The 27,234-nt window shown below is 47.0% G+C and overlaps 1 protein-coding gene across 1 annotated transcript in view; it reads right to left on the reverse strand.

Annotated features, from left to right (window-relative positions):
* The window catches only part of RFX4 (regulatory factor X4), a 501,498-nt gene that overhangs the window by 466,613 nt on the left and 7,651 nt on the right, over nt 1-27,234 (reverse strand). The window contains 1 exon segment of the mRNA XM_029597552.1: nt 1,462-1,522. Within this exon segment, the coding sequence (XP_029453412.1) occupies nt 1,462-1,522 (61 nt within the window).

A 27,234-nucleotide genomic window follows, 5' to 3' on the forward strand; every position in this document is an offset into this window, starting at 1 on the left:
GTTACACAGAGTAGGACTACGTCATCCATCGCCTGCTGTCTCTGGGCTGAACCAACCTCTCTTGCCATTCAACCTCGAGGCCCACCTAAGTCCTGCTGGCCCTAGCATCCAAAGGCTCAACCCGCGGGGAACGAGGCCTGGTATAGGTGAAGCTCCAGCGGCCTCTGCCTATCAGCCCACTCCACCTGCCGATGGTGGGGACCCGTAGGGTCTCATCTACAGGTTGCGTCAACCCCACCTCGGCCCAAGGGTCCACCTCCGACGCAATTAACTTTTCCTAAGTAGGCCCCTCTTATGTATGGGAAAGTAGGACCCTTAATGATGAAACTGTCCTTTCATTAGATGTACTGAAAGCAGTTGGGACTGCATAATCCTCTTTGAGACTGAGACTCCATATCTTCTAGCTTAGTAATATTATTGCAAGGTACCATAGGCTATGCAAAACGAGATCTGCTGGGAGATTTAGGGGTAGATTTTATAATATGTGCGCGGTTCCCGGCACGTGCACATGGATGTGCCGATTTTACAACATACGTGCGCCGGAGCACGCATGTTATAAAATCGGGTGACCGCGCACACATGCGGACCGGATTTTATAATCCACAGGCGCATGTGCGGGCGGTGAATTTATGCAAAGTCCGTGCGGTGACACAATCGGACCTTGTCCTGTTCCCTCCAGTCCCTCCAATTAAGGAGCAGACTGGGAGGAACTTCCCTAACCCCCTGCCTAACCTTCCTTCCCCTCTCCTTCCCACCCCCTAAAGCTTACCTACCTGGCCTGAATTTTTTTTTTTATTACTTGCTGCTCCTGGGGAGTAGAAGTAGGTAATTTACCCGCACCGCTGTCCCGGCTGACCTCCATCCTGCCCCACCCCTCCCCACCTAGGACACGCCCCTTGGAAGAGGCCCTGCACTTGTACGCATACCGGGGTTTACGCCTGTGGCTGGGCCCCTTTGAAAATTTGCGCTGCACGTGCAAGGCCTTTTAAAATCCGGCCTACAGTGAATAATCTCTCTGATATATATATATATATATATATATATAGTGCATCGATCAGGGAACTTCTAGTAGTGGAACAATAGAAAAAATGGTAATCTTTTTTTGGATAAACCCTTTTTTTTTTTTTTAATTGACTTGAATTCTTTTTGTATGAACATGAAAATCTGATTTTTTTGAAATCAGATTTGATAAGATGTAGCTGCCTCTAGAGTACATCAGATCCACATATGGAAACAAAACAAATTCATTCTGCTCAACCAGTTAAGTTACACGTTTCAGTTAAAAAAACAAAACAACTTTTATTCACCTTTAGCCCTTTCTCTCTGTTTAGACAGCCTCCTCCAGGGCACACCCTCAGCACTGCTCTACGGCTGGCAGGGGCCACCATCTTCCGGGACTCATGCACATTCTTCTATCTGAATATTGCATTACTCTGAAGATAAAGAAAAATGCAGACTTACCATTGCAGAGTGGCCGGAGTGGAATGAGGTTTGGATGCTCTGTTATTTTCTTTCTCGTCATCTGCTGAGAAATGCCCACCCCACAGAAAACCAGAGTGAGATAACGCTGAGCTTTTCCACAGTCTCTCATGACTTTAAGAGGAACTTGGAGGAAAATATTGGTTGCTCAAATGTTTTATACACTGTGATTAACATCAACCCACCAAGTTCAACCTTCTCCATCTGCCATCTGCAGATAATTAATTAGTAAAACACCCTGCAGAGCTTCAGCCAATGAATCACTTGGAGACTCGACTGCATGATATCAACCAATATACCCAGAGCAACACTCGCAGTCCTTCTGTGGTGAGAGGAGGAGATTCAGCCAATGAATCACTTGGAGACTCTGACTGCATGATATCAACCAATATACCCAGAGCAACACTCGCAGTCCTTCTGTGGTGAGAAGAGGAGATTCAGCCAATGAATCACTTGGAGACTCTGACTGCATGATATCAACCAATATACCCAGAGCAACACTCGCAGTCCTTCTGTGGTGAGAGGAGGAGATTCAGCCAATGAATCACTTGGGGACTCTGACTGCTTGTTATCAACCAATATACCCAGAGCAACACTCGCAGTCCTTCTGTGGTGAGAGGAGGAGATTCAACCAATGAATCACTTGGGGACTCTGACTGCATGATATCAACCAATATACCCAGAGCAACACTCGCAGTCCTTCTGTGGTGAGAGGAGGAGATTCAGCCAATGAATCACTTGGAGACTCTGACTGCATGATATCAACCAATATACCCAGAGCAACACTCGCAGTCCTTCTGTGGTGAGAGGAGGAGATTCAGCCAATGAATCACTTGGGGACTCTGACTGCATGATATCAACCAATATACCCAGAGCAACACTCGCAGTCCTTCTGTGGTGAGAGGAGGAGATTCAGCCAATGAATCACTTGGGGACTCGACTGCATGATATCAACCAATATACCCAGAGCAACACTCACAGTCCTTCTGTGGTGAGAGGAGGAGATTCAGCCAATGAATCACTTGGAGACTCTGACTGCATGATATCAACCAATAATATATCCAGAGCAACACTCGCAGTCCTTCTGTGGTGAGAGGAGGAGATTCAGTCAATGAATCACTTGGAGACTCTGACTGCATGATATCAACCAATATACCCAGAGCAACACTCGCAGTCCTTCTGTGGTGAGAGGAGTTCTCGACAACATCATTGGGGGTAATTAAGAAAGACTGGACACAGGAAACGGCCAATCCCAGATACCCTTGGCAGACATTTTGTAAAACTGATCGGATATGAGAGAGGTTCCATAACAAACCATTATATATTTTACGCGGTTCTTTAGAAAGTGACCAGACTTTGTCAGTTTGTCACTTTTATATTACAATTTTGGAAAACTGTTCCCAGAAGCAGGTGCCATTCCCTGAGAGGTTTGTAGCACCTTCATCTGGCCATCAGTTTCAGCTCGAGCTAAATTTTACATCTCATTATGTGCTGGACTGTATAAGTTGTGGTTTTTTTTAAAGTGCAAGCAAAAACTACAAAAAAATAGTGTTTGAGGTCATCCCTCTGGAGTGGTACATGATTAAATATGTGCATATTCGTCAAAATGTTCCCCTTGCTTTTAGAGATCAGACTAACACCTATGAGATTCCTCGTGCTCAGTAAGGTTGGCTTGAAATAAGGTTTTTTTGGGTTTAGAGGTTCTCTTTTTTTGGACCTAATGGAAGCCTGGCAAATATTTTAATATTTGTATCATATTTCCCCTCTTGCTCCTTTCTTCTAGAAATTACATTTGTAGCACCTTAAAAACTTATAGTGCAGGCCATGCACCATTTTGCTGGCCCTTCCTTGAACTGCTTCTCGTATCAAAGTCCTTGTGTAAATGTCTTCTCCAGAACTGCATAATGTGGGCAGCACAGAGCTATGATTATTTCCTTTTGTTTATTAATGATACCACCCTATATGCACTCAAGCCTGCTATTAGCATCATCAAATGCTTTATTACACTGACTGCCTCCTTCAGATGAAGCAGCCACTGATACTTCTTCCTGCCAAAATGTTATTTGGCCCTTGGATTTCTGCAACCCAAATGAATGTAATAGTACAGGTCTCTTTGCTGTCGCTCCTAATGTCTCAGTGCATCTGCTACTCCCATACCCTGAGGTCAGCATAGGGCCCTCTCCTTAGCATGGTCTCATTACCCCCCCTCCATAAAGTACAGGGCTCTTTGCTCTCTCAGCTCGCTCTCCTTCCTACCTCTCTAGTATCAAGCATTGCCAAAAGACGTCTGACGTTCTAATGTCCATAAACCTCAAATCACAAGGCCACAATTACTGCGACTTGCTTCATCTTTATTTATTTTCCAGTCTCCCTTTCTTGCCAGTTTTCGTTGAATGGAAAGGATCTCCCTTATCTATTCTCTAGATTCAAACCTACCATGGATCAATGTTCATTCATAGCAAAAAAACCCTTTGTTCCCTACATGCATAAATATATTTTTATATCTACAAGGCAATCACAGAAGCAGTGCTTTTTCAAGCTTAGAAGACACTTCAATATCGTTGCTAGAGTATAATCATAATCCAGTATTTTGAATGGAGACTGAGAAATCCCCCTCTTTTTGCTTTTTGGGTTTTTATTTTTAAGAATATTGAGTGAAAAAAAATTGTAGTTTGTTCTTTCTTTAAGGCAACAAGTCCTTCTATTGGACAACAATCGCACTCACAATTCTTTTTTGTTCATAGCAAATAAAAAACACGATAGAAAAAAAACTTCTTAGATGGTCAAATGACGGTGTCCTGTTGTTGCGGCTGCCGGCTGCGGAGGTCACCTCAGGCAGCAGGAAGCCCATTCCTGCCACAACTCTGGCCACGTTGCTCCCCAGACGTTCCCGCGCTGCCTGACCTCATTCTTTGGCTTCTCTGGCCTTGCACAGCGCTGCTGATGCCAGTCCTGATGCTGCTCCCTCTAGGCGCACACTCGCAGCCCCCTCTACTATTTAAAGGGCCAGGAGCAGGAAAACTCCTCGCGGCCCTGACTGATGGCGTCAGGCTAGGGGCTATTTAAACCCCGCCTAATCGTCAATTTGTTGACTCAGCAACAGGTCCCACTCTGGTTAAGAGTTGCTGGTTGCGCCACGTGTTCCTGGTCCTGCCTGTGCCTGCTCTTGCCCCATGTGTTACTGGTCCTGCACCATGTGCTCCAGTTCCTGGCTCCCCGCTCTGCTCCTTCTCCTCCATGACTGCTCGCCTGGATTTTGACCTTGGTCTGTTCCTGGATTCTGTCTTGTCTGCCGCCTGCCCTGACCATCTGCCTGTTCTCAGGTTCTTCTGCTTGCCGCCTGCTCCTGACCTCTGGTACGCCTGACTCTGCCTGCTGTTGTCGTGGGATTCATCGTCTTCTGGAGGCCTGCACCCAAGTCCAGCCAGCCCCAGTACCCAAGGGCTTAACCTGCAGGAAATGAGGGCTGGTATTGGTTGGGTCTCCACAAACAGCGTACCTGCCTCCGGCGATGAGACCTACAGGAGGTCTCCTTCCATAGGTAGCTTCAACCTCATCTCGGCTAGGGGCTCACCGAACAGTTTGCTGAGGCCATGGACCCGGCAAATCTTCCTGGCCTGCAGGCCATTCTGGGCCTGGCCCATAAGAACCTGGCCATAAGAACCTGGCAAGTACCCAAAAACTAAGTCTATTCCATGTTACTGTTGCTAGTAATAGCAGTGGCTATTTTCTAAGTCAACTTAATTAATAGCAGGTAATGGATTTCTCCTCCAAGAACTTATCCAATCCTTTTTTAAACACAGCTACACTAACTGCATTAAGCACATCCTCTGGCAACAAATTTAACTCAGCAAAGTCTGCCTGTTCTACCCAGGATTCCTCCCATAATGATTTTCTCGATTCACAGAGAACTCCTTCCAGGCTGGATTACTCGGATCACCACCCAGGTCCAATTACTCACCGGCGTTCTTCATGAGGATGTGATCCCATTCCTTGTTCTTGAGAAATCCATTCACCCCATCATGTTGGGATTACTGTGGCTGACCTTGTGGGGCCCTCCAGCTGACCTTGTGGGGCCCTCAGTGTCAGACTGCCTTCACCAAGTGCAGTGTGTTCCTGTTTCCCTGGCTGCCACCTCCAGTGGTCTACCTCCTCAGTATGCCGATTTTGAGGATGTTTATTCAAAGAAGAAGGCAGAGATGCTTCCAGAACATTGACCCTATGATTGCGCCATTGACCTGCTACCAGGCGCTGTGCCTTCCAGGGGTTGTGTGTAACCACTATCTCTTCCCGAGACCTGAGCTATATCGCTATATATTAAAACAGAACCTGGAGAGGGGCTTCATCCAGCCGTCCACCTCCCCCGCAGGAGCCGGGTTCTTCTTCGTCGCAAAGAAGAATGGTTCACTCTGGCCCTGTATAGATTATCAGGGCTTAAATGCCATCACCAGGAGGGATCGCTATCCCTTACCCCAGAACTCCTTGATCATCTGCAAGGGGCAAAAATCTCCACCAATTTGCATCTCCAAGGCACCTACAATCAGGTTAGAATTAGGCTCGGTGATGAGTGGAAGACCGCATTTAACACCCGAGACAGCCAGTACGAATATCTAATCATACCGTTCGGCCTGTGTAACACCTCTGCTGTATTCCAGCACCTGATGAATGAGGTTTTTCACAATTTTGTACATACCTCGGTGGTGGTATACCTCGACAATGTCCTGGTCTACTCTAGGGATCTTCAATCACATCACCGGGACGTTCGACTGGTACTCCAATGACTTGACAAACAAGCTCTAAGCAAAGCTCAAGAAGTGTGTTTGAGCGTGAGTCTCTCCCCTTCCTGGAGTATATCATCTCCAACACTGGATTCCATATGGACCCAGAAAGGATGGCCTGTATCCAGGAGTGGCCCCAGCTATCTGGCCTCCGGGCCTTACAATGCTTCTTAGGGTTTGCAAACTTCTACAGACACTTTATTACATGATATTCGCAGCTCATTGTACCACTCACCATCCTCATTAGAAAAGAGGCAAATCCCAAACAGTGGCCTCCAGATGTGGTCACAGCATTTAATCAGTTGAAACAAGCATTTCTTCAGAATACCTGCTTGTGCCATCCGGACCCCACGTGCCCATTCATCATCGAGGACGATGCCGCTGCCATTACCGTGGGAGCTGTGCTGAGCCAGCATTCCAACAAGGGAGCTTTACTACCTTGCTTCTTTTCTCAAAAAAGTTCTCTGGTGGAGAAGAACTACAGTATCTGAGATAAGGAGTTACTGGCTATCAAGATGGCGTTTGAGGAATGGTGTCAGTGGTTTGAGGGTGCCCAGCATACCATTACGGTATATACAGATCATAAAAACCTGGAATACCTCAGACATGCTCAGTGCTTAAACACCCGCCAAGCTTGCTGATCCCTATTTTTTAGTCGCTTCGACTTCGTTCTGGGATATAGGTCGGCTGCCAAGAATATCCTGGCGGATGCCCTTTCACGAGCCTATGAAACCGAGGACTCACCTGAGTCCCCAGGATATATCAATGATCCGGGGCGTATCCTTCTGGCTGCTGCCCAGCCTGTTCTGCCTGGGAAACTGTGGTCCCTCTTCAGCATTGCTAAAAGGTCCTAGCCTGGGCCCACGATTCACCCATTGCTGGTCATCCAGAAAGGAAGCAAACCCTGGAGCTGCTACAGCGGTACTATTGGTGGCTGCAAGTCGAAAGGGACATCAAGGCATATGTGGAATCTTGCCCAACATGTGTTCATCAAAAGCCCATGGTAGGGCGACTTTGGGGACTGTTACAGCCGCTGTCAACCTCCAAGAAACCCTGGACCCACCTAATCACTGATTTTGTGGTGGACCTCCCTCTCTCAAGCGACTGTCACATTATTTGGGCCGTTATAGACCGGTTCTCAAAGATGGCTCACTTCACGCCCTCCTGGGACTTCCCTCAGCTCCAGAATTTGCTCAACTATTTGCCACCAACATATTCCACTTACATGGCCTTCCGACATATTGTTTCTGACCAGGAGGGTGCAATTCACCGCCAAGTTCTGGCATTCATTATGCCACAAATTCAATATCCAATTGCATTTTACTACAGCTTACCACCCTCAGGGAAACAGCCAAGCTGAGCGAGTCAACCGAACTCTAAAGACCTTCCTTCGGTCATTTGTGAATGAGCACAAGGATGATTAGGCCAGCCTACTTCCTTGGGCCGAATTTTCGCATAATTCCCATGTTAACTCCGCTACAGGCTCCACCACTTCCTATACCCCTGACCGAGCCATCTCCGGCAGCCCAAATGACCACCCTGGAATTCAAGGGAATCTGGGAAAAGACCCAAGACATGATCCAAAGGGCTGCGTTGAGAGCTAAGGTGACAGTAGATAAACATCGGCGGGTGGCACCACAGATCAATATCGGGGACATGGTATGGCTCAGTACCCGGCACATTAAGCTCTGGGTGCCTTCTACGCAGTCTGCGCCTCATTTCATTGGGTTCTTTTCAGTCATCAAAAGAATTGGTCCCATTACGTCCGATTGCGGCTACCCTCCTCTTTAAGAATCCACAGTTCTTTTCATATCTCTCTATTGAAACTTCTAGTCCTGTCATGGCCCCACCAGAAACCTCCGGAACCACAAAACCTGTCCTCAGAGAATGATCAGATCTACCAGGTGAACGAGGTGCTGGACATCCAGCGGCATAATGGGAAGTGGGAATACCTACTTTCTTGGGAGGGTTTCGGCTCAGAAGAAAACTCATGAGAGCCGGCTTCCAATATCTTGGACAAGAACCTTCTCAGGCAGTTCCACTTGACTCGCCGCAAAAAGCCAAAACCCCTGGAGAGGAGGCGGAGAGGAGGGGGTACTTTTGCGGTTGCTGGCCGCAGAGGTCCATGGTCAGTGTCCTTAACCTCAGGCAGCAGGAGGCCTGCCCTGCCCCGACTTTGGCCGTGTTACTTCCCAGACGTTCCTGCGCTGCCTGGCCCTGTTCTTCAGCATCTCTGGCTTCATGCTGCTGCACTGCCGATGCTGGCCCTGCCACTGATCCGTCTAGGTGTGTGCACGTGGCCCCCTCTACTTTTTAAAGGGCCAGCAACAGGAAAACTCCCTGTGGCCCTGACCAATGATGTCATGCTAGGGTCTATTTAAACCCTGCCTGATCGTCAATTTGTTGCCTCAGCAACAGGTCCCATTCTGGTTAAGAATTCCTGGTTGCTCCGCATTTTACTGCTCCTGCTCCATGTGTTCCTAGTCCTGCCTGTTCCTGCTCCTGCTCTGTGTGCTCCAATACCTGCCTTGCCTCCTGTTCCTGGTTCCCCGCTCTGCTCCTTCGTGACTGCTCGCCTGGATTCTGACCTCGGTATGTTCCTGGATTCAGTCTTGTCTGCCGCCTGCCCTGATCATCTGCTGGTTCTTCTGTTGCTGCCTGCTTCTGACCTCTAGTACACCTGACTCTGCCTGCTGTCGTCGTGGGATTCATCATCTTCTGGAGGCCCGCACCTAAGTCCAGCCAGCCCCTGCTGGTATTGGGCTCGTATTGGTGAAGATCCAGTTGGATCTCCACACAGAGCATACCCACCTCTGACAACGAGGACCTACAGGAGTTCTCCTTCTGTAGGTAGCATCAACCTCGTCTTGGCTAGGGGTTCACCATACAACACCTGTCCTCCTCCTCTCATACTGAGCAGTGAGCACTTCCACCTTTGTTCCTTGATCTCCCAACACAGCTCTATTTTGGCGCTATGTGCACTTGTTTCCAATGCTTAATGACATCAATGTGGCTTGCATTTTTTCTACAATGAAGAAAAACACTTTTTACACACCAGTCATTAGCTCAGGTGATGCAAAAGAAACAATCAGAATACTGTATCCCATGATGTCATTTTTATGGGTTACAATATTCCAAATGATTCTTTTACATCACCTGATCTAATGACAGGTATGTTAGAGCCCTGGAAGCAGGAGTACATAGCAGTGCCAAAACACAGCCGTGTTAGGAGAGAAAGAAGAAAAGGTAGAATGCTCACTACTGAGTTGTGAGATGAAAAGGACGGGACGCCGTCATACAAACATCTCAGATTAGTTTTATTCCATCGTTTTGAATCTATAGTATAATTAGGTGGATTTTTTGGGTTCTCTCATTTTGAGTTTTTGCATATTTATCTATTCTCTTACATGGTTGATCATTCACTATATTACTGTATTAACTTATTTATATTTATCTTGTACAACAGTACAAAAATTACAAGAGGCAGGTGACACCTTATACCTTATAGACTAACCATTTTTGCTGCACCAGACTAACACAGCTATCGCTCTGATGATCAATGCAAAAATTGTCTGTGCTGTACAAAAATGAAGTATATGCTAAGATGGTTGTGTTATATGGTAACATTGTTCTTACCTGATAATTTTCTCTCCAAGTCGTGCTTAACCAGTCCATTACTCTTGGGATTATCTTATTCCTCAGCTGTTGTAGACAGAGGGCACACCCTTTTTATGACCTCACTTCTGGCAATAAAAAGGGGAATGGTCATAGGCCTTTGCCAGTAGCCTCCTGCCAAAGCAATTGGATAAGGACCCTATTCTTTGCCCTTTTTTTAAAGTTCTCTCTTCTTCACATTTTTCCTCTCTCTTTCTATTTTTTTGTCCCTCAAGGTCACCCTCATTCTAGGAAGGATACAGAGGGGAAGGAAAGGCAGAAGAAAGGAAACATCACCTTGTGCGACTCTGCTTATGGCCCCTGTATTCCTGGCTGGAGCCTGGACTGGTCCAGATAACACAAGGAAAGAAAATTATCAGCTAAGAAGAATTTTACTTTCCTTTTGACCTGCTAGACCAGTCCCTTACTCTTGGGTGATACCAAAGCTACTCCCTTGGCTGGGCAGGAGGAAGACCGTATTGCCTTAAAGACCCCAATCCCCAAGGCCGGTTCTTCCTTTACATCCAGGTTGTAGTGCTTAGAAAAGAGTGCAGGGACCTGCAGATTTCACCTTGGGAGATCGATTCTACTTCTGCCTAGGAAGATGCCTGTGCTCGAGCAGAGTGGACACAGAGCACTATTGGCACTTGCCTACCATTCAGCATATACGCCCAAGAGATAATTTCTCAGTAACGTTGCCTTCTCCCTTATGAGGTCTGCTGAAACCACAAATAGCCTATTAAATTTCCTGAAAGGGTTTGTCACCTCGAGGCATCTTAGTATTACCTGCATATGTCCAGAAAGAGAATACACTCTGCTCCTTTACATTTCCTCTTTCTGAAAGCTGACAGCACCACTACCAGATCCAGATGAACGGAAGACACTACCTTCATAAGGAACATGGGTACCAGTTTAAAAGTGACTGAATGTGGAGAAATTATAAAATAGGGCTCTCTCTACATGAGAGAACTCCAAGATCTGTCTGCCCTAGAAAATCGCTACCAGGAAGGTAATTTAATGACTGATCCATGATGTATTTGGATTTTCAGAAGATGTTTGACAAAGTTCTCCATGAGAGGCTTCTAAAAAATTAAAAAGTCATGGGATAGGAGGCAATGCACTTTTGTGAATTGCAAACTGGTTAAAAGACAGGAAAAAGAGTAGGATTAAATGGTTAGTATTTTCAGTGGAAAAAGGTAATCAGTGGAGTGCCTCAGGGATCTGTACTTGGACCAGTGCTTTTCAATATATTTATAAATGATCTGGAAAGAACATAAGAACATGCCAAGCTGGGTCAGACCAAGGGTCCATCAAGCCCAGCATCCTGTTCCCAACAGTGGCCAATCCAGGCCATAAGAACCTGGCAAGTACCCAAAAACTAAGTCTATTCCATGTTACTGTTGCTAGTAATAGCAGTGGCTATTTTCTAAGTCAACTTAATTAATAGCAGGTAATGGACTTCTCCAAGAACGTATCCAATCCTTTTTTAAACACAGCTACATTAACTGCACTAACCACTAGAGATGAGTTTCGTTTTTCTGGGTCGAGTCAGGTTTCAGTTCGGGCACTTCATGGGAAAACTCGTTTTCCCACGGATTGTTTTTCGACAAAAACGAACCTGAAACCCAAACCCAGAAAAACAAATAAAAAAAACCAAAACCCCGAATTAGAAAAAATCCCACCCCAACCCTTCAAATTTACTGTATTACAACCCCCCCCCACCATCCCGATCCCTCCCCAAGACTTACTAAAAGCCTTGGTGGTCGAGAGGGGTCCCGCAAGCGATCTCTCCCTCTGGGTCGTCAGGCCTGCTATGAATCAAAATGGCGCCGATGGCCCTTTGCCCTTACGATGTCACAGGGCTGAACAGGGTGGGGGGGGGGGGTTGTAATACAGTAAATTTGAATGGTTGGGTGTTTTTTTTTATTATTATTATTTTTTAAATATGTGCCCCTCCCCCCCCCCCACTAACCTGAAAAACGAATTTTCCCCGAAGTTCGTGGAAAATCCGTTTCGTGGTTCGGGTTTCCTTGAAATTGCCTAATTCATGATAAACGAATGCACATCTCTACTAACCACATCCTCTGACAACAAATTCCAGAGTTTAATTGTGCGTTGAGTGAAAAAAAACTTTCTCCGATTAGTTTTAAATGTGCCACATGCTAACTTGAAGGAGTGCCCCCTAGTCTTTCTATTATCTGAAAGAGTAAATAACCGATTCACATCTACCCGTTCTAGACCTTTCATGATTTTAAACACCTCTATCATATCCCACCTCAGCCGTCTCTTCTCCAAGCTGAAAAGTCCTAACCTCTTTAGTCTTTCCTCATAGGGGAGCTGTTCCATTCCCCTTACATTTTGGTTGCCCTTCTCTGTACCTTCTCCATTGCAATTATATCTTTTTTGAGATGCGACGACCAGAATTGTACACAGTATTCAAGGTGCGGTCTCACCATGGAGCGATACAGAGGCATTATGACATTTTCCGTTTTATTCACCATTCCCTTTCTAATAATTCCCAACATTCTGTTTGCTTTGACTGCCACAGCACACTGAACCGACGATTTCAATGTGTTATCCACTATGACGCCTAGATCTCTTTCTTGGGTTGTAGCACCTAATATGGAACCTAACATTGTGTAACTATAGCATGAATTATTTTCCCTATATGCATCACCTTGCACTTATCCACATTAAATTTCATCTGCCATTTTGATGCCCGATTTTCCAGTCTCACAAGATCTTCCTGCAATTTATCACAATCTGCTTGTGATTTAACTACTCTGAATAATTTTGTATCATCTGCAAATTTGATTACCTCACTCGTCGTATTTCTTTCCAGATCATTTATAAATATATTGAAAAGTAAGGGTCCCAATACAGATCCCTGAGGCACTCCACTGCCCACTCCCTTCCACTGAGAAAATTGTCCATTTAATCCTACTCTCTGTTTCCTGTCTTCGCCACCTATCCCATGACTTTTTCAAACTCAAACTTTGTCAAATGCCTTCTGAAAATTCAAGTACACTACATCTACTGGTTCACCTTTATCCACATGTTTATTAACTCCTTCAAAAAAGTGAAGCAGATTTGTGAGGCAAGACTTGCCAAGGGTAAAGCCATGCTGACTTTGTTCCATTAAAACATGTCTTTCTATATGTTCTGTGATTTTGATGTTTTTCCACTATTTTTCCTGGCAATGATGTCAGGCTAACCAGTCTGTAGTTTCCTGGATCGCCCCTGGAGCCCTTTTTAAATACTACCATTAGCTATCCTCCAGTCTTCAAGAACAATGGATGATTTTAATGATAGGTTACACATTTTTACTAATAGGTCTGAAATTTCATTTTTTAATTCCTTCAGAACTCTGGGGTGTATACCATCTGGTCCAGGTGATTTACTACTCTTCAGTTTGTCAATCAGACCTACCACATCTTCTAGGTTCACATGATTTGGTTCAGTCCATCTGAATCATTACCCATGAAAACCTTCTCCAGTACGGGAACCTCCCCAACATTCTCTTCAGTAAATACCGAAGCAAAGAAATCATTTAATCTTCTCTAAGTGTCCTTTTAACCCCTCGATCATCAACGGTCCAACTGACTCCCTCACAGGCTTTCTGCTTCAGATATATTTAAAAACGTTTTTACTGTGAGTTTTTGCCACTACGGCCAACTTCTCTTCAAATTCTCTCTTAGCCTGTCTAATCAATGTCTTATATTTAACTTGCCAACGCTTATGCATTGTCCTATTTTCTTCTGTTGCATCCTTCTTCCAATTTTTGAATGAAGATCTTTTGGCTAAAATAGCTTCTTCCACCTCCCCTTTTAACCATGCCGGTAATCGTTTTGCCTTCTTTCCACCTTTCATAATGCGTGGAATACATCTGGACTGTGCTTCTAGGATGGTATTTTTTAACAATGACTTGACCACGCCTCTTGCACACTTTTTACCTTTGTAACTGCTCCTTTCAGTTTTTTCTAACTATTTTTCTCATTTTCTCAACGTTTCCCTTTTGAAAGTTTAGCACGAGAGCCTTGGATTTGCTTACTGTCCCCCTTCCAGTCATTAATTCAAATTTGATCATATTATGATCACTATTGCCAAGCGGCTCCACCATCGTTACCTCTCTCACCAAATCCTGTGCTCCACTGAGAATTAGATCTAAAATTGCTCCCTCTCTTGTCTGTTCCTGGACCAATTGCTCCATAAAAATGTTATTTATTCCATCCAGGAACTTTATATCTCTAGCATGTACCGTTGATACATTTACCCAGTCAATATTGGGGTAATTGAAGTCTCCCATTATTACCGAACTACCAATTTGGTTAGCTTCCCTAATTTCTCTTAGCATTTCACTGTCCGTCTCACCATCTTGACCAGGTGGACGGTAGTATACCCCTATCACTATAGTCTTCCCCGACATACAAGGGATTTCTACCCATTAAGATTCAATTGTGCATTTAGTCTCATGCTGGATGTTTATCCTGTTGGACGCTATGCCATCCCATACATAAAGCGCCACACCACCTCCCAGGTGCTCCTCTCTGTCATTGCGATATAATTTGTACCCTGGTATAGCACTGTCCCATTGGTTATCCTCCTTCCACCATGTCTCTGAGATGCCAATTAAGTCTATGTCATCATTCACTGCTAAATGTATAATCAATGAGCACCAAATCAAAGTTAAGAAGGATTCTTACAATGGTAATGAAATAACCCAAAACAAATCCTTCATATTGCGTGTATAACTTCTCTTAACTGGAATTCCTCAATTCTCTAAATGTAGAGTATAATGATTCAACTGTTATAAAACAAAAAATATTTATGGAAGGAGAGGAAAGTTTCATATGCGATAATCACAAATCCCCAACAGGGTGAATTGACTGTCAGTCTAATCATCAACGAACCTCCTCCAACCAAAGTGTATGATCAATGTGCAAGCATTTTTGTGAAAGTGAATTTTTCATATGTGTATCCTTTAAAACATTTATCGTTTCACTTATTGATAAAAGTGAAGTGAATCACTCTAAAGTTCACAATATTTTTTCAAGAATTTTTGCAAGTGAACACTCCTCGCAACCTTGTAGCTAATCCCGGTGAGGGGTATATAGCAATGGTTTCAAAGCAACCTAAAACGGCATAATAGGCAGTCTCTTATGGCTTAAACAAAAGCTCATGCAACACCCCGACTTATCTGATGGTTGTGCGGGTCACCGACGCGGCCACGTTTCAGGTCCACTCTCGGACCTTTCATCAGGGAAATTCGTCCTCTTGCGATATCTCGTCGGTTTAATGTTGAGCCGTTGCTTGCTAGGTTTGTAGCGTGAATCTTGCGATTCTATCCAAGGCTAACAACGCTGTGGGCTAACGGAAGTGTCTTATTTAAACTGATTACTAGAATAGCTGCGTGACCAATCTCCAGCAAGCTCTGAACGAATGACGTGTCCAACCAGACGGCCAATCAAAACCAGACTCCATTGACAGCTCTGTTGATGATTGCGGGTTATACAATGAAACTCCAATCTAATAGTTCATTCAACCCTGCAGGAGCTTGTGCCTGCAAAGTAAAGATCCAAAAGGCTTCTCGTTTATTTAACAATCTTGTCCGATCCCCACCGCGGCGGGGAGGTTGAACTTGATCCAAGATTGTCCACTTTAAATCCGAAAAGCCATGACTGAACTGCACACAATGAGACACAATTGGTGCTGTTAAAGTTGCAGTATGTAATTTTGACTTATGTTCATTTAACCGAATTCTGATTTTTCTAGTGGTCCTGCCAATGTATGTCTTAGGACAAGAACACACAATGGCATAAACCACATGGTCTGATTCACATGTAGTATGAGTTTTGCGAAAAACCTTGTAACCTGTTACTGGATCGATCCATATATCTCCATTGATGCTCTGTGGACAATGAGGGCAATGTCCACATGAGTTATGACTGCCTCCCAATTCGCCACCACGGCCGTTGGTCACTGCATGTATCAATGTGTCACGAATGTTTTTGCCCCGTGTGGTAACTATCAGTGGAAGATCTTTAAAAATTTCATGTAACGCTAAAACTGACCAATGTGAGCGGATGGAAGCAGCTATGGCAGAAGTAGCAACTGATTGATTTAGTACACACACGAGGCCAGGATCCTGTTTCCGGGGTTTATAGGCTAACAGGGACGACCTGTCTGAATACTTCGCGCGTTTATAAGCTCGTTTCACCACCGACTTTGGATAACCGCGTTCCAAAAATCTGTTGCTTAAAATCTGAGATTGACTTTCAAACTGACTCTGATCCGAGCATATCCTTTTAATTCTGAAGAACTGACTAACGGGCAAACCCCGTTTAAATGCCGGAGAGTGATGACTGTGGAATTTTAAAAGGTTATTTTTGTCAGTGGGTTTACGATACACTGTGGTGGTGAATTGTCCATTCTTTAAACCCACTAAAACATCAAGGAACGGTACTTGATTGTACGACTGCTGTTTTGTAAACTGGAGATTGGAGTCTCGTTGATTGAGCCACTCAAAGAATAGTGATAATTTCTCTTCGGTATTTTTCCACACAAAAAATATGTCGTCGATGTACCGGACCCAGATTACAATATCCTGCCACCATTCAGACGCATACACAATCCTGTGTTCAAAATCAGCTACATAGATATTCGCGGTAGTGGGAGCTAGCGGGGACCCCATTGGGATTCCATGTATTTGAGCAAATAATTCGTCATTATACATGAAATAATTATTGTACAATACCGCTTCTAATAGTTGCAGTATAACGGAATTCGGAATTCTATGATGTGACAGCCTTTGCAGTAAACAATGTTCAATCACTTGAAATGCTTGTGGCTGCGGGATGTTGGTGTATAGAGCACTAATGTCCATAGTCACCAATATGTATTGTGTTTGATCATCCAAGATGGTGCTTTGTAGTTTCTGCAACAGATGAATAGTGTCTTTAATGTATGAAGCGGCTGATGTAGCATAAGGTTGTAATAATTTATCTAACAATATAGCCGGAGCTTCCAATACCGAGTCATTCAAAGAAACAATGGGACGTATCGGTGGATTTTGAAGGTCTTTATGACCATCGTTGGCAACACAATCTTTCAGCTCCGTTGAGATCAGCTTTACAGTCTCTTTCTCAGAATTCGGATTTAATCATCAAACCCGCGGACAAGGGGGGAGGTGTAGTCTTACAAGATAAAATTGTGTATGACCGGGTGTTGCTTCATCATCTGAACAACCCCGCATATTACAAAAAGTTGATGATCGATCCCACTGCAGGATTGTTGAAACTTCTTCAGGGTATAATTGATGGCACCACTTGTTTCACAGACAAAGAGAAGAAGTTTCTGATTATTGAACATCCTCGACTACACGTAATATATTCCCTCCCAAAAATTCATAAAGACCTTCAAAATCCACCGATACGTCCCATTGTTTCTTTGAATGACTCGGTATTGGAAGCTCCGGCTATATTGTTAGATAAATTATTACAACCTTATGCTACATCAGCCGCTTCATACATTAAAGACACTATTCATCTGTTGCAGAAACTACAAAGCACCATCTTGGATGATCAAACACAATACATATTGGTGACTATGGACATTAGTGCTCTATACACCAACATCCCGCAGCCACAAGCATTTCAAGTGATTGAACATTGTTTACTGCAAAGGCTGTCACATCATAGAATTCCGAATTCCGTTATACTGCAACTATTAGAAGCGGTATTGTACAATAATTATTTCATGTATAATGACGAATTATTTGCTCAAATACATGGAATCCCAATGGGGTCCCGGCTAGCTCCCACTACCGCGAATATCTATGTAGCTGATTTTGAACACAGGATTGTGTATGCGTCTGAATGGTGGCAGGATATTGTAATCTGGGTCCGGTACATCGACGACATATTTTTTGTGTGGAAAAATACCGAAGAGAAATTATCACTATTCTTTGAGTGGCTCAATCAACGAGACTCCAATCTCCAGTTTACAAAACAGCAGTCGTACAATCAAGTACCGTTCCTTGATGTTTTAGTGGGTTTAAAGAATGGACAATTCACCACCACAGTGTATCGTAAACCCACTGACAAAAATAACCTTTTAAAATTCCACAGTCATCACTCTCCGGCATTTAAACGGGGTTTGCCCGTTAGTCAGTTCTTCAGAATTAAAAGGATATGCTCGGATCAGAGTCAGTTTGAAAGTCAATCTCAGATTTTAAGCAACAGATTTTTGGAACGCAGTTATCCAAAGTCGGTGGTGAAACGAGCTTATAAACGCGCGAAGTATTCAGACAGGTCGTCCCTGTTAGCCTATAAACCCCGGAAACAGGATCCTGGCCTCGTGTGTGTACTAAATCAATCAGTTGCTACTTCTGCCATAGCTGCTTCCATCCGCTCACATTGGTCAGTTTTAGCGTTACATGAAATTTTTAAAGATCTTCCACTGATAGTTACCACACGGGGCAAAAACATTCGTGACACATTGATACATGCAGTGACCAACGGCCGTGGTGGCGAATTGGGAGGCAGTCATAACTCATGTGGACATTGCCCTCATTGTCCACAGAGCATCAATGGAGATATATGGATCGATCCAGTAACAGGTTACAAGGTTTTTCGCAAAACTCATACTACATGTGAATCAGACCATGTGGTTTATGCCATTGTGTGTTCTTGTCCTAAGACATACATTGGCAGGACCACTAGAAAAATCAGAATTCGGTTAAATGAACATAAGTCAAAATTACATACTGCAACTTTAACAGCACCAATTGTGTATCATTGTGTGCAGTTCAGTCATGGCTTTTCGGATTTAAAGTGGACAATCTTGGATCAAGTTCAACCTCCCCGCTGCGGTGGGGATCGGACAAGATTGTTAAATAAACGAGAAGCCTTTTGGATCTTTACTTTGCAGGCACAAGCTCCTGCAGGGTTGAATGAACTATTAGATTGGAGTTTCATTGTATAACCCGCAATCATCAACAGAGCTGTCAATGGAGTCTGGTTTTGATTGGCCGTCTGGTTGGACACGTCATTCGTTCAGAGCTTGCTGGAGATTGGTCACGCAGCTATTCTAGTAATCAGTTTAAATAAGACACTTCCGTTAGCCCACAGCGTTGTTAGCCTTGGATAGAATCGCAAGATTCACGCTACAAACCTAGCAAGCAACGGCTCAACATTAAACCGACGAGATATCGCAAGAGGACGAATTTCCCTGATGAAAGGTCCGAGAGTGGACCTGAAACGTGGCCACGTCGGTGACCCGCACAACCATCAGATAAGTCGGGGTGTTGCATGAGCTTTTGTTTAAGCCATAAGAGACTGCCTATTATGCCGTTTTAGGTTGCTTTGAAACCATTGCTATATACCCCTCACCGGGATTAGCTACAAGGTTGCGAGGAGTGTTCACTTGCAAAAATTCTTGAAAAAATATTGTGAACTTTAGAGTGATTCACTTCACTTTTATCAATAAGTGAAACGATAAATGTTTTAAAGGATACACATATGAAAAATTCACTTTCACAAAAATGCTTGCACATTGATCATACACTTTGGTTGGAGGAGGTTCGTTGATGATTAGACTGACAGTCAATTCACCCTGTTGGAGATTTGTGATTATCGCATATGAAACTTTCCTCTCCTTCCATAAATATTTTTTGTTTTATAACAGTTGAATCATTATACTCTACATTTAGAGAATTGAGGAATTCCAGTTAAGAGAAGTTATACACGCAATATGAATCATTCACTGCTATACATTCTAATTCTCCCATCTTACTTCTTAGACTTCTCGCATTAGCATACAAACATTTCAAAGTTTGTTTTTTGTTTGTATTTTCATTCTGCTTTTTAATTGATAGGGATAAGTTAGAATTTTTTAGCTCAGGTGAGTTTTTAGTTACAGGCACTTGGACTACTTTTCTAATTATTGGAACCTCACTGTCGGGATGCCACACTTCCGTGCCTCTAATCGTCCTTCCAGAACCACCCTCGCACGAACCCTACACATTCCACCCCTCAAAACTGCACACCTCTCCCTTACCAGAGAAAGAGCATTTACCATAGCTGGCCCCACACTATGGAACTCACTCCCCATGTCTCTCCGCCTTGAACCTTCCCTACCCCACTTCAAAAAAGGCATCAAAACCTGGCTTTTCTTAGAGGCCTACCCTGATGCCAATCAAACCTAAACCCCTTCATTGCTTCCAGCCCTGCTACCCTCTAATAATGATGTATCTCAAGGAAACGTTGTCTATATAATCATTGAAATGTTGTTGCCTTAATGTTTTTGAATATAGTTCATATCTACTTCCTTCTCTCCTTTACGCTCTGCAACCCTTTATTTTTGTTGTGCTCCGCGGCCCGTGGCGCCCCAGATCGCGTCCCCCTACCTGACTCACAGCACCATGGGAGCCCCGGGGGAGGGCTCCGACCCGGGGCCCCGCTGCCCGTTGCAGGGGAAGCCGTCCTGCTTCCTCTCAGCGGCATCTCTCCTCCACGGAGGAAATCCAAGATGGCCGCCGCCATGCTTCAGCACTAGGCCACGCCCCCTCCACAGAATTAAAGGGACCCAGCCCTTTAATGACCTCACCTGTTCTCTATCAGCCAGGGCAGAGGAAGTATAAAAGGCAGCTTCCTCTGCTCATCCAGTGACTTGGCAACGTCTCCTGTGAGCTTTGTCCAGTCTGCTTGCTTCGGTGAGTTCTTCGAGCTTGGCTTCTGCTTTGTCTTCCTGGTTCCTGACTTCGGATTGGCTTACGGTGATTCTCTGGTTCCTGACTTCGGATTGGCTTACGGTGATTCTCTGGTTCCTGACTTTGGATTGGCAAGCGGTGATTCTCTGGTGCACGACTTCGGACTGGTGAGCGACGACCCTCTGGCACTCGACCTAGGACTCCCTCAAGACTCCGTCTCCAAGGGCCCACCTAAGTCCCAGCGGCCCGGGTCCCTATGGGCTCTTCCTGGGGGGACCGCGGGCTTCCAGGGCGAAGCTCCAGTTGGCCTTTGCACCGTTGCTCTGACCTCCATAGGTCCACCTAAGTCCCAGCGGTCGGGTCCCTACGGGCTCCTCCCGGGGGGACCGCAGACTACCAGTGGTGAAGAACACAGCGCCTCTTCTCGTCTCTTCATCGCCTCTGTATTCGTCTCAGCCTCCAGTGCCAAGGGTCAGCTGGTCCCGCCTCCTGTTCTGCCTCGCCACCCGACAAGAGAGCCTACGCACCCTCCGAAAGGTACACCACCCTCTTGTCGGCCAAGGGTCCACAAGCCTGAGCATAACAGATTGCCAAATCCATGGACCCGGCTGAGGCATCTGCCCGCCAGGCCATTCCGGGAATGGCCCAGCGCCTGAAGGAGCAACAGACCCTTGATGCCCTGGTCTCTGCAGTACAGGGCCTGACCCAGCGCCTTGAGGCATTAGGGCCCATGAACCCCACGCTGCCGTCTCCGCCTGGGGCTCAAGGAGGCCGCCCTACTCAGCCGCACACTGTCCAGGTTTCCGGGGGCGACCTGGGACAAGGAATTCCCACTCAACTCCCAGCTCCCTCTCGATACGCCGGAGATGCAAAGCTGTGTCGAGGTTTCCTCAGCCAGTGCCAGGTTCGTTTTTCCTTGCTCCCCGCGCAGTTTCCCAATGACTTGGTCAAAACCAGCTACATTGTGTCCCTGCTCGATGGTAGGCCCTCTGATCTGGGCCTCGCATCTCTGGGAGAGAAAAGACCCCATCTTTGAAAGCTTGAGCCAGTTCCTTTCTGCCTTCCGGCAGCTGTTTGATGAACCTGTCCGCAAATCCACTGCGGTCTCTGAGTTACTCTGATTGCGCCAAGGTACTCGGACTGTGGCCGAATACGCAATGGAGTTCCGTACCCTGGCCGCAGAGCTGAATTGGAGAGACGACTGCCTCCACGGGATCTTTCTGGAAGGACTAGCCTCACGCCTTCAGAACGAGCTAGCGGCGAAAGAACTTCCGGAAGACCTCGACGGCCCTGGTAGAATTGGCCAACCGAGTAGATTGCCGGATGAGGCTTCACCTCCCAGTAGTCAAGGGGACGAGGAGATCCTCACCGCCTTCCAAGAATGCTTCTGAAGTTCCTGGAACGTCCGCCGAGGAACCCATGGAGTTGGGTCGCGGAAGAGTCTCCCCATAGGAACGCCGCAGGCGGATAAGGGAAGGACTCTGTTTTTTACTGCGGAGCAGCGGGCCATCAGATAGCAGTATGCCCGACTCGGCCGGGAAACGCCCGGGCCTAGGACCAAAAGGAGGTCTCATCCTGGGCCGTGCTTCTCCAGTACCTCCACTAACGCTACCAGTTGCGTTAACCTTCACCGGCGGCGAGTTCCACACTTTGGCCTTGGTGGACTCCGGCGCCGGGGGTAACTTCATCATGAAGAGTCTAGCGGAGCATTTGGAGTTACCACAAGCGCGCCTTCCAGCACCCTTGGTCATCTCATCCATTCAAGGGAAACCTCTCCCAGAACGTGTGACCCACACCACAGTTCCGGTCCCACTGAGGGTTGGAATCCTCCACCAGGAGCGCATGCCATTGTATGTTCTGGAGTACTCCATACACCCAATCGTCTTGGGCCTTCCCTGGCTGCAGGAGCACGAGCCTCAGTTCAACTGGAAAACTCTGCAGTTGTCTCGCTGGGGGCTGAAGTGCCACGGCCACTGCCTCCAAACCGTGGTTCCCGTCCCCTGCCCCGTGGCTTCCACCAGCCTTCCGGGCCTGCCGGCCCCTTATGCCTTGTTTGCAGATGTATTCTCAAAAAAGAAGGCCGAGGTACTTCCACCCCATCGTCCCTTCGATTGCGCCATCAATCTCCTCCCTGGTACTGAGCCTCCTCGGGGCCGCACCTACGCCCTCTCGCCTGCTGAGACACAGGCCATGAATGAGTACATCAGAGAGAACCTGGAAAAGGGCTTCATTCGGAAGTCGAAGTCACCCGCAGGGGCGGGGTTCTTCTTCGTCGGGAAGAAGGACGGGACACTTCGCCCATGCATTGACTACCAGGGCTTGAATGCCATAACGGTCAAGGACCGTTACCCTCTGCCTCTCATCTCTGAACTCTTTGACCGATTACAGGGAGCGAGGATCTTTTCTAAGCTAGACCTCAGAGGGGCGTACAACCTCATTCGAATCAAGGAGGGGGACGAATGGAAGACGGCCTTCAATACCCGAGACGGCCACTATGAGTATTTGGTGATGCCGTTCGGGCTCTGTAACACCCCTGCCGTATTTCAGATACCATGAACGAGATCCTCCGTGACCTCTTGTACCAGTGCGTGGTCGTTATACTTAGACGACATCTTGATATTCTCCAAGGACTTAGCGGCTCACCGCCAAACACGTCGTCCAAGTGTTACAACGCCTCAGGGAGAATAAATTATATGCGAAGCTCGAAAAGTGCCAGTTGAGCAAGAGTCTCTCCCTTCCTGGGATATATAGTCTCCAGCCAGGGATTCTGTATGGATCCACTAAAGCTAAAAGCCATTCGGGAATGGCCCACAGCCGTCTGGACTAAAGGCACTTCAAAGATTTCTGGGCTTCGCCAATTATTACCGCCTCTTTCATTCCCCAATACGCCTCCATTGTCGCTCCTATGACGGCCCTGACCCGAAAGGGCGCAGACCCCAAAATTGGCCTCCAAGAGCCGGAAACCGCCTTTTGTCACCTCAGGAGGCATTCATGCAACAACCTTGCCTCAGGCACCCGGACCCGCAGCGGCCATTTTTTGTCGAGGTGGACGCATCCTCGGAGGGAGTGGGGGCCGTACTGAGTCAGGCTCCGACGGCCATAAGCTACGTCCGTTGTGCCTTTTCTCCCGCCAGTTCTTGCCAGCAGAGCGGAATTAGCCATTGGCGATAAGGAGCTCCCTGGCCATCAAGGTGGCCTTAGAAGAGTGGCGCCCATGGCTGGAAGGGGCTCAACACCAGTTCACAGTCTTCACAGACCACAAGAATCTGGAATACTTGCATCGCGCTCAGCGCTCAACCCACGACAAGCCCGTTGGGCCCTGTTCTTTACCCGTTTCAATTTTGTCCTCAGGTACAGACCGGCTGGGAAGAATGTTAAGGCTGACGCCCTGTCACGGGTGTTTGAGTCCACGGAAGAATCCGAGGAGCCGCAGTTTATAATTGAGCCATCCCGTATCCTGTTGTCGGCCACCACAACCATCCCACCCGGGAAGACACTAGTTCCGCCATGTTGGCGGAAACAAGCCTTGGCCTGGGCTCACGACTCACGTTGTTCCGGCCACCCGGACAATCCCGGACATTACAGACCTTGCGACGTATTACTGGTGGCCGCGGATGAATAAAGACGTCCGGGCGTACGTGGAGTCCTGCCAATCGTGTGCCCGCCACAAGAGGATCCCTGGTGCAGTTCCAGGCTACTTCAACCCTTACCGCCCTCAGAACCCTGGACCCATGTGGCAACTGATTTCGTGGTGGACCTGCCGCGATCCAGCGGCAACACCGTGATCTGGGTGGTCGTCGACCGTTTTAGTAAAATGGCGCATTTCGTGCCATTGCCAGGATTGCATCATCGCGCCACAGCTGGCCCAGCTGTTCGTCCAGCATATCTTTCGGCTACACGGCCTACCCCAAAGTATTCTGTCGGATCGAGGCCCTCAATTCACAGCCAAGTTTCTGGAGGGCTCTCTGTCAAAAGTTCGACGTCACCTGGATTATACGTCGGGCTATCACCCTCAGACCAATAGGACTCGCAGAGCGAACCAACCAGCGTTGATAGCAGTTCCTCCCGCATCTACGTCAATGAAAAAACACCAGATGACTGGGCTTAGCTTGTTAACCATGGGCTGAATTCGCTCTTAACTCCATCTCTCCACAGCTACGGGATCCTCTCCGTTCCAAATTGTGTATGGAAAACAGCCACGACCGCCTCTGCCCGTGCCCATCAAAGTGCCATCTCCGCTGGCCCAGCTCTTGGCGGAAGAGCTACATCGCCTTGGGTATCCACACAACGCGCCCTGATCAAGGCCGTCAGGCGGCTAAGAGGTATGCGGACCACGGAGAAGACCTTATCCGCCTTTTAAACCGGGCCAAAGGTTTGGCTAAGTACACAATTCACTCCGGTTGAAGCTGCCATCATCGCGACTAGCCCCGCGATTCATCGGCCGTTTCCCATTATCCGACAGGTGGTTTCTGTCTCTTACCAACTCCGTCCTCCTCCGTCTCTCAAGATACACAACACGCTTCCACGTCTCCCTCCTCAAACCTCTGGTACTTGTCATGGCCCTCAAGGCACACCTCCTACCCTCAACCTGTCGCCTCTGAAGATGACCTTACCTACCAGGTCGGGAGGTGTTAGATGTGAGAAACATCATAGGAAATGGGAGTATCTACTGGCATGGGAGGGCTTCGGTCCCGAAGAGAATTCCTGGGAGCCCATGGCTAACATCCTGGATCGGAGTCTATTGGACCAGTTCCACAGAGACCACCCGTCCAAACCCAGGCCTCCACGGAGACGCCCTAAAGAGGGGGGTACTGTTGTGCTCCGCGGCCGTGGCGCCCACGACCGCGTCCCCTACCTGACTCACAGCAATGGGAGCCCCGGGGGAGGGCTCCGACTCGGGCCCGCTGCCCGTTGCAGGGGAAGCCGTCCTGCTTCCTCAGCGGCATCTCTCCTCCACGGGGAAATCCAAGATGGCCGCCGCCATGCTTCAGCACTAGGCCACGCCCCTCCACAGAATTAAAGGGACCATCCCTTTAATGACTCACCTGTTCTGATCAGCCAGGCAGAGGAAGTATAAGGAGCTTCCTCTGCTCATCCAGTGACTTGGCAACGTCTCCTGTGAGCTTTGTCCAGTCTGCTTGCTTCGGTGAGTTCTTCGAGCTTGGCTTCTGCTTTGTCTTCCTGGTTCCTGACTTCGGATTGGCTTACGGTGATTCTCTGGTTCCTGACTTCGGATTGGCTTACGGTGATCCTCTGGTTCCTGACTTTGGATTGGCAAGCGGTGATTCTCTGGTGCACGACTTCGGACTGGTGAGCGACGACCCTCTGGCACTCGACCTAGGACTCCCTCAAGACTCCGTCTCCAAGGGCCCACCTAAGTCCCAGCGCCCGGGTCCCTACGGGCTCCTCCTGGGGGACCGTGGGCTTCCAGGGCGAAGCTCCAGTTGGCCTTTGCACCGTTGCTCTGACCTCCATAGGTCCACCTAAGTCCCAGCGGTCGGGTCCCTACGGGCTCCTCCCGGGGGGACCGCAGACCACCAGTGGTGAAGAACACAGCACCTCTTCTCATCTCTTCATCGCCTCTGTATTCGTCAGCCTCCAGTGCCAAGGATCAGCTGGTCCCGCCTCCTGTTCTGCCTCGCCACCCGACAAGAGAGCCTATGGACCCTCCGAAAGGTACACCATCCTCTTGTCGGCCAAGGGTCCACAAGCCTGAGCATAACAATTTTTTCACGCTACTTATGCGCTTGCTCTCACCCACCCCCTTCTCTCCTTTTTCTATTCCTGCTCCCCTTTCCCCTGTCCCTGTTATTTTGTAATTTGTCTTTCCTCGCTACAAGAGTTGATTGTAAACCGGCATATGTCCTATGAATGTCGGTATATCAAAAGTTAATAAATAAATAAATACATACATATAAATAATTCTAATGCGTCATTAGTATCCTTTGAAGATACCTCTTTCCAAACCATGCGCTGCTGAGCGACTGTCGGCTTTCCCCTTTGTTCTAGTTTAAAAGCTGCTCTGTCTCCTTTTTAAAGGTTAGCGCCAGCAGTCTGGTTCCACCCTGGTTAAGGTGGAGCCCATCCCTTCGGAAGAGACTCCCCCTTCCCCAAAAGGTTCCCCAGTTCCTAACAAAACTGAATCCTTCTTCCTTGCACCATCGTCTCATCCACGCATTGAGACTCCGGAGCTCTGCCTGCCTCTGGTGACCTGCGCATGGGGTATGATGAGTGAGGTAATGAAATTTATTCAGAGTAGTTAAATCATAAGTGGATTATGATAAATTGCAGGAGGATCTTCGAGACTGGAAGAGAAGGCATCCAAATGGCAGATAAAATAATGTGGACAAATAATCCATGCTCTAACATGATTTTAGATTTCATATTAGGAGTTACCACCCAGGAAAAATATCTAGGCGTCATGGTGAAAAATACATTGAAATAGTTGGCTCAGTGTGCTGCAGCAGTCATAAAAACAGACAATGTTAGAAATTATTAGGAAGGGAATGATGAATAAAACTGAGACTGTCATAATGTATCTGTATCGCTCCATGGTGAGACCTGAGTACTGTGTGCAATTCTGGTACCTGCATCTCAAAAAATATATAGCTCCCT

Source organism: Rhinatrema bivittatum, chromosome 4, assembly GCF_901001135.1.
Source record: "Rhinatrema bivittatum chromosome 4, aRhiBiv1.1, whole genome shotgun sequence".
NCBI lineage: Eukaryota > Metazoa > Chordata > Amphibia > Gymnophiona > Rhinatrematidae > Rhinatrema > Rhinatrema bivittatum.